This window comes from Peromyscus maniculatus, chromosome 13, assembly GCF_049852395.1.
Source record: "Peromyscus maniculatus bairdii isolate BWxNUB_F1_BW_parent chromosome 13, HU_Pman_BW_mat_3.1, whole genome shotgun sequence".
In the NCBI taxonomy this organism is placed as follows: domain Eukaryota; kingdom Metazoa; phylum Chordata; class Mammalia; order Rodentia; family Cricetidae; genus Peromyscus; species Peromyscus maniculatus.
Window position 1 is genome coordinate 53,888,538 of NC_134864.1, and position 13,151 is coordinate 53,901,688.

General features: G+C 37.3%; 1 protein-coding gene across 4 annotated transcripts in view; it reads right to left on the minus strand.

Moving 5' to 3' along the window:
* The window catches only part of Nbeal1 (neurobeachin like 1), a 148,268-nt gene that overhangs the window by 23,477 nt on the left and 111,640 nt on the right, over window positions 1–13,151 (minus strand). For all 4 annotated transcript variants that reach the window (XM_076550315.1, XM_076550313.1, XM_076550312.1 and 1 more), the window contains 8 exons: window positions 12,452–12,585; window positions 11,396–11,497; window positions 10,398–10,493; window positions 9,468–9,592; window positions 7,046–7,186; window positions 5,111–5,241; window positions 2,377–2,486; window positions 655–772 (listed from right to left, as the gene is read on the minus strand). In XM_076550315.1, the coding sequence (XP_076406430.1) occupies window positions 655–772; window positions 2,377–2,486; window positions 5,111–5,241; window positions 7,046–7,186; window positions 9,468–9,592; window positions 10,398–10,493; window positions 11,396–11,497; window positions 12,452–12,585 (957 nt within the window). The remainder of the gene's footprint in view (window positions 1–654; window positions 773–2,376; window positions 2,487–5,110; window positions 5,242–7,045; window positions 7,187–9,467; window positions 9,593–10,397; window positions 10,494–11,395; window positions 11,498–12,451; window positions 12,586–13,151) is intronic.

Here is a 13,151-nt window from a genome sequence, read left to right on the forward strand (position 1 = left end):
AAAACAAACCAGTAACACTCTGATAAATACATCAAGGACTGATTAACACATTTAAAACAAAACATCAGTCTTCAACTTGTCACCAGAAAAATGGCCTATTTTTATTTGTGTGTGTGTGTGCGTGTGCACACACACAAATGTACATGTGTGTGGGTACATATGGGAGATCCTGTCTCAATAAGGGGAAGAACCAATGAGGAAGACCACCTGACATATACCTTCAACCTCCTTGTGTATCCACACATGCATCATATGTGTACACACCAAAAAGATTTAAAAAGAGAGATCATTTTCTGCCCATAGCTGCCAGAAAACAGTTTTGATTGTAAGAATTTATTACTGGAAATTCTAAGTGCCTTCTTTCAAAGTTTACTAAAAATATTATGTAATATTCAATGTAAGACTTGATTAAACAGGAAATTTAATTTCCCATTTAAAAAACCAAAAGCATGTGATGATGACTGGTGTCTGTAATTAGATTTCCATATATACACACATCATAAACTACTATTACAAAACTGAAATAGTGGCAGTTTCATGACCTTCCATCTGAAGAGCTGTTTTGATGACGTACGCTTTCCTAGGTTAAGGGTCCTGGCCCAAGCCCCATGGTCTATGAGAGCACTACAGGAGAGGACGTAGGTAGGCTCAGACCTTCATAACTGCAGTAATAGAAGACATTGAGTGCTTCCACTGCAGCTGGTCCTCTCTGTTTGTAGCCAAAAATCAGGTCTATCCATTCATGAAGATGAGCAGACACATATTCAGACTCCTAGAAAGAGAACAAATTTAATAATTAATACAGGTAATTTCCAACTGTAATCTAAATTCACGCATTTTAAAAAGGGCATGGAGCAGCCAGGAGATGGTGGTGCAGGCCTTTAATCCTAGGACTTAGGAGGCAGAGGAATGTGGATCTCTGAGGTCAAGGTCAGCCTAGGATGTGGATCTCTGGTTCCAGGACAGCTAGGGCTACACAGAGTAACCCTGTCTTAGGGAAAAACAAAACAAAACAAAAACATGGAGCCAGAGAGAAGAACACTGGTTGCTCTAAAAGAGAAAGCATGTTCAATTCCCAGTACCCACATGACGACTAACCACCACCTGTAACTCCAGTTCCAGATCTCTGACCCCTTCCGTCCTTGCTGGGCACTGCACACACACAATGCATACACATACATACACGTAAAACATCTGCACACTTTTTCTTTAAAGAAGAGTACTGCTTGGTACACAATGCTGCGAGACAGTAACACAATGATCAACGGTAAACTCTCTCCATTTCTTCAATTCCTCGTTGGAAATTTACCTAAACACTCTTAAGTTTTTTTAAAGTGGCATTTTTGATAGGCTAGTTTTATTAGAAGCTGGGTAATCTTTCAGAAAAATTAAAAAATGTAGTCATGCTTAACTGAAATGAAACAAAAACAGAAATTGCAAAACATTTCATTATACCAGCTGGGTGAACAGAATAGCAATCCAAACAGCAAACACACAGAGAACTGGAATGCTAACACAGGCTGAACATCCCTTATGTAACATGATTAAGGCTACAAGTATTTGAGATTTTGCTTGTTGTTGTATGTTTTGTTTTGTTTCAGACAAGTTCATATTATGTTGTTCATGCTGGACTCCAAGTCAGGAACTCAGGCTTCAGCCTCCTAAGAAACTGCCACTAGGCCCAACTCAGATTGTGGATTGTTCCCAGATTCTGAAATATTTGCAGAGGATTTATTAGCTAATCCAAAAATAAAAAATTCCAAAATGTCCCGAAATACACTGGGTGAAAAAAAAAAAAACATAAAAAAGCTATTAACATCTCCTCAAATCTAAGAGAGTTAAATAAGAGGTGTGAAATGCATTTTTTTTTGTTTTTTCCAAGACAGGGTTTCTCTTTGTAGCTTTGGAGCCTGTCCTGGAAGTCGCTCTTAGGCTGGCCTTGATCCACCTACCTCTGCCTTTTGAGTGCTGGGATTAAAGGCATGTGCCACCACCATCTGGTGTGGAATGCATTTTCTGTGGTAGTTTCTTTTGTAATAGTTATATAAAACTTGTCAATTCAAGAAAATAAAATTTTGGTTTCCTATATACCAGAAATCAAAAGGTTATGACACTGATAATTGGTATTTATAATTAGATTTGTATATAGACCATTGTAAGATATTATTAAAAAAAGAAAAAGTGGAAACCCATATTCTGGTACATAATCATGGATAGTACCACCAAAAATTATATCCTAAGATTAAATTATATATTGTATTTTTAGAACAGTAATATATAACATAAATTAATCTAGAAAAAAGTACACTTTAACTTATCTTTGAAAAACATATCTATGTTTTATTAGACTTGGTGGAGATGTAACGGAAACCTTACCAGAGCTTTCCTGTGTTTATAAATGAAATCTTCAGCTGACTTAGCCCATCTTGGAAGAATGACATCATTTACCACTTCTTGGGAAACTTGTAGGTGACCCAAATTAAATTCTAAGACACATAAAAAATAAAAACATCAAAATCATTTTAGATTTAAATAAGTGATGTAAAACATACAAAAGAGGGCCTATGACTAGAAAAATACTTTAACTTATCTATTGCAGTATAGTTTACTCATTAATTAAACTACACAAAGTGTTTTAAAACTCATTTTTAGAAGGTTTATCTGAGTAAGAATTCTTTTTCTTAGGAAAGTGGGGAGGAGTAACTTGGGAGACACTCAGTGGGCAAATTTCAGGTATTCAATCATAAATATCTGAATTTGGTTCTCCATCATGTAAAGCCAAGTACAGTGGCTCATGCCAATGACTACAGAGCTGAGCGTGACTACAAGAATCCTAGGGGCTTGCAAGCAGCCCACCCAGTTAAGGTGGGACAGGACTAAGGATGTTGACCTCTGGCCTCTCCAAATGAATGCATGGACACACACACACACACACACACACTCTCTCTCTCTCTCTCTCTCTCTCTCTCTCTCTCACACACACACACACACACACACACACTCCTCCCCATGTAAGTGCATAGGCATGGGAACACATGCGCACATACAAGTGAAAAGTAAAAAAGAACAGGGAAAGCACTACACTCCTCACTTTAATTGGATTACAATAGAATATTATCCTTACACTAAACATGGATAATGGTCCTTTTAATGGTTAGTTTACAAAATATGGTTCATTAAAACTTATGGTGTAACTTATACCTTAAACTCACTCACTGAGAGTTTTGTTTCATGGAGAATAGCATCTTTTATGGCACTATTCCACAAAGACAGTTGCTATTCTAGCTGAACATGACATGTGACAGAACTTTATCAAGTATGAGGTTTTCCTGTTCATACACTGTGAGAAGGAAAGTGTTAACACACCTTCAAAAAAAGGTCTTAAAATACCAGTCATCAGATAGCAGGGTACTGCCTTGAAATACCACATTTCCCAAGTCTAGGTGAGGTTTAAAGGTCCAGGAGTGAAAGGGACAGTGTCCACTTCACAGTCACTTCCCTTTGGGTTTCCCTGCAGAACCTTCATGTCATCTGCACAGCATTTCCGCCCTAAACGCCACACCCATCCATGTGACTGCTTTAGAGGCTGGTACAGACATAGTTCTAGAGAATGAAGCTACAGGGGTTAGACTTAAGAGGGACACAACACATCAGCGCCCCCATCCTTGCACGATGCGATTGTCTCTACCTACTATGCTTAAGCTACATCAGTTGTCTGTAACAATGAGAAGGATTAGCCATCAACAAAGCAAAATATTCAGAATCAAAGAGTGAAAATGCAGAAAGAAATTGGCCACGATGACCCTATAAATCTGAAACTAAATGATCTCTTTTTATTACAGAAAACACTGAAATTTTATTGTGCAACTTTGTGATGTTTATATTACTATTTATTCCTACTAGATGATACATTTGTTTTCTCCTGCCTAAACTCCTATCAAACAATTATAAAATCACAGTTATACATAAAGACCATGAGGTCATAGGGCTGAGGGCAGCAATTGCCTCCAATAAATACCTTGAATTGTAGAACAAAGAATACCTTAAGTTTTTCATTAAAATTCAGCCCAATTATTCTTCCTATTCCACATACACACTGGCTTTATTAAATTCCAGTCCAATAGCTGACTAATAAACTGTAAAAAATGTACCCCAAAATCTTGCAAACTTATTTGTGCTTTTAAAAAAAATATGAGGTGAGGGAAGCAGTTTGGTTGTGGAGTATGTGCCAACCAAGTGAGCAAGACTCTGATTTCAATCTCCAGTATGTCATACACACAAAAGTAGGAAAAGCCAAATGGTGCTGGTGGTACATGCCTTTAGTACTAATACTTGGGGGGGCAGAGGCAGGTAGATCTCTGTGAGTTCAAGGCCAGCCTGGTCTACAGAGTGAGTTCCCAGAGCCCTCAAAAAACCAAAAAAAATTTAAAATAGTAGTAATAATCAAGTAAAATAACACTACAGAAAAAATATTTGGATATTTTAAAAATTTAATTATCATAATGCATCTCTACTCCAATAACCTAATTTCCAAAAAGTGCAATGATTTCACCATTATTTTAAATGTGCACTTTTTGTACATTCCAAATAAGGAATCAGGAGCCATCTTCTTTAAAAGGTAAAAGAACACTTGCATCTTTGTGAATTACATGGTCTCTTGTAACTACTCAAGTTGGTCATTAATTTCTGAAAGCTAGTTATAGATAGGAAAAACATAATATAAACGGGCACATATGATACTCTAAAAACATGAGTTTACTCATGGGTTTGGCTCACTGACCTTGGTCTAAGTTACCACCTTACTGACCTCAAAGACTTGCGATGGCAGTGTACAGCAGTGTCGTGTCTCTAGTAAAGACTGCACGCTGAGGTAAGTTCTCTTAGGAGTTCAAATTTGACTCATATCTTAGTTTCCTATATCGCTTCCCTGAAAAGTAAGACTTGGTTCTTTATGTTATTTCCCTGGTATCAGTTCAATCCTGTCACTAGTTTACACACAGAAGAAACCTGAAATAAATCATGCAATATTACAGAAGATGCCCTCAAAATTGCTTTTCACGATTTTTCACTGGGACTTGTTGAATAAAATTTTAAATCCTCTATTTCTTACCATTTTGATTTTCTAAAAACTCAGGGAAATAGAAGAATTCAGGAATAAGTTCCTTTACATCATATGTATTATCCATAAGAGCTTGCCAGGTAGCAGGGATGGAATGGAACTGCCGGTCTGCACAGTCAAACCTGCACGTGGGATTGAAAGACAACAGTGTACTAGAGGAAAGCAAGGAAGCAGAGAACAAACCTTTACAATTTCCATGTGACTACAGTTCTTTCTTAATCTTCCTCTTTAGTAGCTGAAAACAACCTCTATTATCTTTATGATAATGACATTGCACATCGTTGCATGTGTCAGACACCTGTCTATTTTCTTTAGAGAAACTGCTGTTCAGACCCTTTTCCATTTTGAAATTCAGTTTTGTATTATTTGGCTGTAAGGACTCTGTATATGTTCCAAATACAATTCCCTTATTGGATTTTCTTGATTGTACTTTCTTTTTTTTTTTTTTTTTTTTTTTTTTGGTTTTTTCGAGACAGGGTTTCTCTGTGTAGCTTTGCGCCTTTCCTGGAGCTCACTTGGTAGCCCAGGCTGGCCTCGAACTCACAAAGATCCGCCTGCCTCTGCCTCCCGAGTGCTGGGATTAAAGGCGTGCGCCACCACGCCCGGCTTGATTGTACTTTCTTGATGGTACTTTATAAAGTACAAACAGAATTTATTTTAAAGCTGTGTCAAATCACATTTCTTCTTAAAAGTATAAAGAACCAAAATAAACCTAGTCATAATTTCCTGTATCTTATGAAGGAAATTATCTCCTGTCAGTCCAACATTTTACTGATGCTTAAGAATCTTAAAGACAGAGTCTCTTCTTGAAAACCAAAGTTTATTGTAATTATCCAGGGTAGAGAATACAGGCTAACTACAGATGTTACATGCAAAGATAATAAAACAGGCAGTGTTTGTATACTATTGACTGAGTTGTAAGAACAAATGGTAATGCTAAAAACTAAGGCAAAAGCTGGAGAATACTGACTGACAGTGAATTCTCACGCAGCTTCCTTAGAATAATTAGGAACATGTGAAATACAGGTAAGTCACAATACCCACAGATAAGGTTATTACAGCAGTATCACAGGCCTGTGTAAGTGGCTGCTGTAAATCCCCAACTGCTTCCTCTATCTAGTCTATGAAAACATTCTTAGGAAGACTGTGTAGTCACTGTTAAGATCTGACTATCTGTGGATAGTCAGATTTAGCTCTACATCACCTTAATTCTATAACCTGGGGATGGAGTTGTTACTTGGAACTGAAACCAGGACCCTGTACATGTTAGACAAGTTCTCAGCCAGTGGGCAACACCTTTGGTCTGATATCTAATTATAAATCTCTGGTTGATTTCTCAACTTGAAGGGATTCCAAATGTACAATACAGTATCAGTGAAAAAAATCATATTCAAATATCTTATATATGAGTTAATTTGAATGACTTGTTCTTAAACTACTCTGGCTGATTTTCTCTAAATTAAAACCTAGCAGAGGATTTAAAAGACATGGCTCCATCATTCAGAACATTGTGGTGATATATTGTGTACCCTAATAAACTTGTCTGAGGATCAGCGGACAGAGCCAGCCACTAGACATAGAGGTCAGGCAGTGGTGGCACACACCTTTAATCCCAGCATTTGAGATCTCATGCCTTTGCTTGGGAAGCACACACCTTTAATCCCAGGAAGTAATATGGCAGGTCAGAGAAAGGTATATAAGGTGTGAGGAAACAGGAACTCACTCTTTTTAGGCTGAGGATTTCGTAGAGGTAAGAACTAGTGGCTGACTGTTCTGCTTCTCTAATCTTTTAGCTTTCACCCTGATATCTGGCTCTGGGTATTTTTATTAAAAGACCATCTAAGATTCAAACAACAGAACGTGACACCAAAGCAAACAGTTCTCACTTTACCATCAGAGGAAAATGGGTTTTCACTCTAAGCATACCTTCCACTCTGCAGCTGGATGTGGAGGGTAGTAAAAGGTTCTACACGGATAAGATAGTGCATGACACCTGCAGAATTCGAATAATGAGTACCATAATGAAACTTATCAATCGTTCCCATTGGATCCTCAAAAGTTTCATACCTTAAAAAAAAAAGTAGTGTTTTATGACCTTAACAACAAAATGGTAAGAATCTAAATCTGTACTAGTTAGCTTAAAGCATAATATTCTTTAAAACGTCAATCCTTAGTCATATACTTTAATATCAAATGAAGTATCTGCATCCTCACATAACAACAGGCAAAAATTAATTTCTAAGAATGTTTCCTAAACAACGAAATATCACTGAAACAAGCTTTTGGAGCATTGAAAATAATTTTATTTAATTTTCAGTGTATAGGTGTTTTGCCTGCATGTATGTCTATACACCACTTGCACGTCCAGTGCCAGAGGAGCCAGGGAGTGAGTGAGTGGGCTCCCCTGCAACTGGAGCTACAGGGGTTTGTGAGCTGCCATTTGGGTGCTGGGAACTGAACCGAGTCCTCTGTAAGAGCAGTGAGTGCTCTCAACTGCTGAGCCATCTCTCCAGAACCAGTATTTCTGTATGATACAATAATAACACATGTTGACTATAGAAACTTCTTAAAACTAGAGACTGAAATAGAACACATTTTTATCAAATCTAATTCTACTTCCTTGGGACAAAATCTTCCTGATGAATAAATTACCTATTCTTTATTGTTTTACTTTTTTAAAATTTATTTTTATTTAAGTGTGTGTATGTGTTGAGTGAATTTCAGGTATACGTAGGTGTCCTTAGAGGCCACATGTTGTCAGATGCCTTGGAGCTGTAGCTATGGGATGCTATGTGCCACAGGAAGCAGGTGCAGGGAACCAAACTTGGGTTCTCTGGAAGAGGAGCCAGTGCACTCAACTGCTGAGGCATCTCTCTACGTCCCCGACTTTATTTTTCAGGGTTTGTTTATTCTTTGTGTGCACATGGTGCACAGGTCAAGGTGCATGTGGGTTCTGAGAATCAAATTCAGGTTGTAAAGATTGGTGGCAAGAGCCTCTACCCACTGAGCCATCCTGCTAGCACCAATATCAATTTATTCTAATGAATAAATGAGTACACAAAAATTTATTTAGCAACACTGAGGATCACACCAAAGCTTCACACACAACAGGTGAGTGTTTATTACTGAGCCACACTCCTAGCACTACAGATACATTTTTGGTTTTTTAGTCACATTTATTTAATGTGTGTCCCAAAGCTTGTGTGACACAGTGCATGCATGGAAATCACAGCACCAACTTGCAGAAGTCCATATTTTGTTACACCAACTACAGAACTCAGTGTGGCGGCAGTTCCTCACAAAACCAAAATTAGCTCTACCACATGACTGAGCTATGCCGCTGTAGGGTGTTTAGCTGGATGACTTCAGGTCGGCTTGCACATTTCACCGCAGCACTAGTCACAATAGCTGAGTCACAGAACCAGCACAGAGGTCTAACAAGAGGGATGGGTGAAGGATGGAGCTGTTGTTCATCATAGAAGAATGCAGTAATGCCACCTGCACAAAACGGATGCAACTACAAAAATTAAGCCAGTCTCATAAACACTGAGTTGGGCAGTATATATATATATATATATTGTTTTTGTTCTCTCACTTGTGGTCCCTAAATTTTATATAGATATATAAAATCATGTATATATGTAAGTATACAACAAAATTGTCTGGAAAAATAGGACATGGGGTGGCAGAGAGAGCAGAGCATGGTGAAATAAATATACTGAACATCATGGTGAAATATATTGAACATACATTATATATTTGTATAAAATTTTCCTTCAGTAAAACATGTACAGTGAATATGCACAAGGATAACTGAGAAAAAATTAAGTAGCTTGCAGTGAAAAAAGATAACATGGAGATGGAGAGACGGCTCAGTGGTTAAGAGCACCTGGTACCCTTCCAGAGGACTTGGGTTTGGTTCCCAGGACTCCTCTGTGACCCCAGTTCTAGAGTATCTGATGACCATTTTTCTAGCTTCTGCGGGTACCAGACATACATGCAGACAAAACAACCATACATATTAAAAACATTTTTTTTCAAACATTTAGGGGCTGGAGAGATAGCTTAACAGTTAAGAGCATCAGCTGTTCTACTAGAGGACCTGGGGTCAATTCCCAGCACCCTGTACACAGCAGCTCACAGGCACCTGTAACTCCATTTCCAGATCCAACACCCTCTTCTGACCTCTGCAGGCACATGTGTGGTGTACACATATATACACAAGAAAAAAATCATACTCATAATGAAAAACAACTTTTTAATTAAAAAAGGGTAACATTTAGTTGTTTTGATTGAAATAAGCAAAAATTCAAACAATCGCTGTCTCAAATAATTAAAAACCACTTACTTTTCTCGCATAGCTTTGGCATTTTTTTCATTAACTACTCCAATTGGTTTAGAAAGATCTCGAAATACAGTGGGGTTATTAAGGTCCAACTCTTCTGAAGTATAATCTTGTAAAATCCAGGGAAACTAAGAGACATAATTCAAAATTTAGACATTTCTTCCTAGAGACCCTAACATTCCCACATCAAATATGAAATGTTCATAAAGATAAAAAGGGGTAATCACTAAAAAGTTTTCCCAATTATAAATACTTTAAAAACACATTTTAAGCCGGGCGGTGGTGGCGCACGCCTTTAATCCCAGCACTTGGGAGGCAGAGCCAGGAGGATCTCTGTGAGTTCGAGGCCAGCCTGGACTACCAAGTGAGTTCCAGGAAAGGCGCAAAGCTACACAGAGAAACCCTGTCTCGAAAAACCAAAAAAAAAAAAAACACATTTTAGTATTTGTTTCAGTTCAATAGTATAATTTTCTATAATTCTTCTGGGCTCTTTTTAATAAAATGAAACAAAAAGGACTTTAGTTATAATTACTAGTCTTCATGTTTATAAATACTTCTTTAAAATATGGAGGTGGAAAACATAAAGGCAGAGTATGTGTTCTGTGTGTGTGTGTTTCTTCTGTAGTGCTGGAGATTGAGCCCAGAGCCTCACATATGGTACAAGAATGTCCTGCCACTGAGCTATACCCAAGCCTCTCCAGTTTTTTCTAAATAAAAACATGAATATAACATATAGTGTTGTACATTGTAAGAGTGTAAGTTAGCCGGGCAGTGATGGTGCAAGCCTTTCATCCCAGCACTCAGGAGGCAGAGGCAGGTGGATCTCTGTGAGTTTGAGGCCAGCCTTGTCTATAGAGCGAGTTCCAGGACAGGTGCCAAAGCAGGAGTCGGGGGATAGTGTAAGTTGATTTCAGAGATTTATACAGAACTTACCACAGGGTACTGTGCAAGGTCATTATAGGTCCGTCCTGCCATTGTATTTATTTGAATGAGGTAGTCAAAGTTTGTTATCTCTCGATTCACCCATTTCTAGACAGTTAAAAAGAAAAGAATACTAGAATTATATCATGTAACCTCTTAGAATGTGACAATTATTAATAACCAACATAATTTTTTGTAATCCTTATCTCTATCATGACTGAAGAGATGGAACTAAGAAAGTTTAACATGTAGACAAATCAACTTCTCCATAATCTATTTCCTTTTAGTATGCATAGTTACAAAAATGTCAAAAGTGGGGCAGTGTTTTTAGAAATTAAAGTTTTAAGATAAATAAAATATTTAAGTGAAAAAGAGTCTTAGTTTTTCTTTTTTCCATACCTGGCAAGACTTAACTCTTATTTAAGACTTTCCAGAGTATATTACAGTGCTTATGCTTAACTATTTGCTCTTTTTCTTGGAGACTGGTTTTCAAAGGAAATAGATGCTAAGTTTCAGGTGTGGGAGTGCACACGTGCAACGCTACCTACTCGGGAGGTGAAGACAGGAGGAGGAGGGCAAGTTGGAGGATACCCTGGCCGATGTCCCAACCCATTTAGTCTGGAGTACACACAGTGGGGTCATACATCAGAGTTTTCCTGACAGAGTGACAATCAAATTTAACCCACTGTGGACCAAAAGCAAAAGGTTATAATTATGGTGAACAGTGAAAGATGAAATCTGTATGCTGCAGTTTATAAAGGGAAATCCATATATTGACATATATTTCTATACATGGGAAGCTCGATTGTTCTTAGGTGTAAGGTTGAGAAATCAGTAGTTAATGAATAAAGTTTATTCAAAAGCAAAAGGAACAAACAAGGCCAACTAACAGCCAACCATCCAAATAAACAAGCAAGCAAACAAACAAATAAATGGAAAAGAGCAGTTAGAAATCAGAACAAAATTCTGAGATAGAAAATGAATAATATAACAACCTAAAATTTTCCTACCTGTGTCAATCCTGATGCTTTGAATAATTCCTGTGGCGATCTTGTTCCATAACTATTAGGAGAATGAAGTGACAACAGTCTGCTATATACTTTGTTTCTAACCTATAAAAAATACTACTGTTTAGTATAAAAAGTAGTCAAGACAAATATGAATTACATATTTTGTAATAGTGTTAGCAAGACAGAATTAATCCTTTAAGAATAATAGTGCTGTCTTACTGATTCCCAACTGTGCCATGATCATGATTCTTTTTCTTCAGAAAGCACTCACCCCCCACAACTTACCAGCAGTTATCTGCAATTCTGCCCCTCCCCATTTTCTTGACAATTACAACCCACTATCTGTTTTGTAACTTCACCTCTCCTGATATTTCCTATCACCAGTGGATTATGCTTTTAATCCTTTACTATACTTAGTGCTGTGGTTTAAATATGTTCTTTCCAAGTTGATGGTTTAGAAAACTGATCCTCAAATAACAAGTCCATAATTGGAGATGCGGCATTTGGAGATATCAATATTAAATGAGGTCATGAAGAAAGTAAGATGGCAGATGAAGGTGCCTATCGCCAAGCCTGATCATCTGACTTTGATCCTTAGGAACAACACTGTGGAATGAAGGACTTATTCTTATAAGTTATCCTCTGGTCTCCACAGGCACACTACAACTTACACACACAATACAGTTTTAAAAAATGATGTCATGCGGCTGAAACATCATACTGACATTAGTGTCCTTATAAGAAGAGGAAAGAAAACCCAGGCCCACCATGCATAGCTTGTCTAATCTTATATATAGTATGCTGTAATATAATCAGATAATGTCTGGCATCTACTGGTTGATATTCAATGTTCTACTATACACACACACTCACTTGAAACAACCACCTCAATTGCCAAACAAATCCCAATGAAAGTTCATATACTGACTAGTTTCATAATACATTTTCTTCTAATATTTCGTACTGCTAGGAATACAGTCCAAAACACCATTACAGCTCACTAGCTGGAAAACTATTTCAAAATAATACTCTGTGTTTGTCAGAAAGGTACCACACCTCTTTTTTGAAATTGAGAAAGTAGTTGGATTGATCAACATGAAATATCTCAAGTGCTGATCTCCTTAAGTTGTAACGACGTAAGTGAATCTCTCGAATTTGAGAATGAGGCCACTTGAAATCAAAGCCCATTCCTGAAAAACAGAAGAAATCTTCTGACTGAAGTGCCATATAAAGCTACTCACTCTACACAAAAGTAGTATCTCCTTGTTTCCAAAAGTAGTACTTAGGGAAAAGAAATACCATATTATAAAAGCAAGTACTTTATTTGGAGTTATAAATTGTTTCTTTTAAACTACTCTAGAACCTCAGAGCTATTCTACTACCTGTCTATGAGAACAGATGATAATTTCAAATATCTATACCTTAGAAATCTTTCTTTTTCTAAAATGTTGGATTTTCTGAATTAATCACAAAAAAAGTAAAAGCTTACAGGATGGTGTATATATACAAAGGTATGATAAAATTAAGAATGAATTTTGCAGCCATAAGTTTATTATGATACCCTCAAGCCAAATCTCTTAAAATACACTAATAATGATGGTGATGATAAAAAGCAACTGGCTGTGGGTGTGCATGCCTATAGTCCTAGCTACTCAGAAGGCTAAGTCAAGAGGATTTTAAGTCAAAGGCCAGATTGGGTAACATTTGCCTTGTGTAAGAATGATCCTGGTTTCCAGATCTCTGAGTTCAAGGCCAG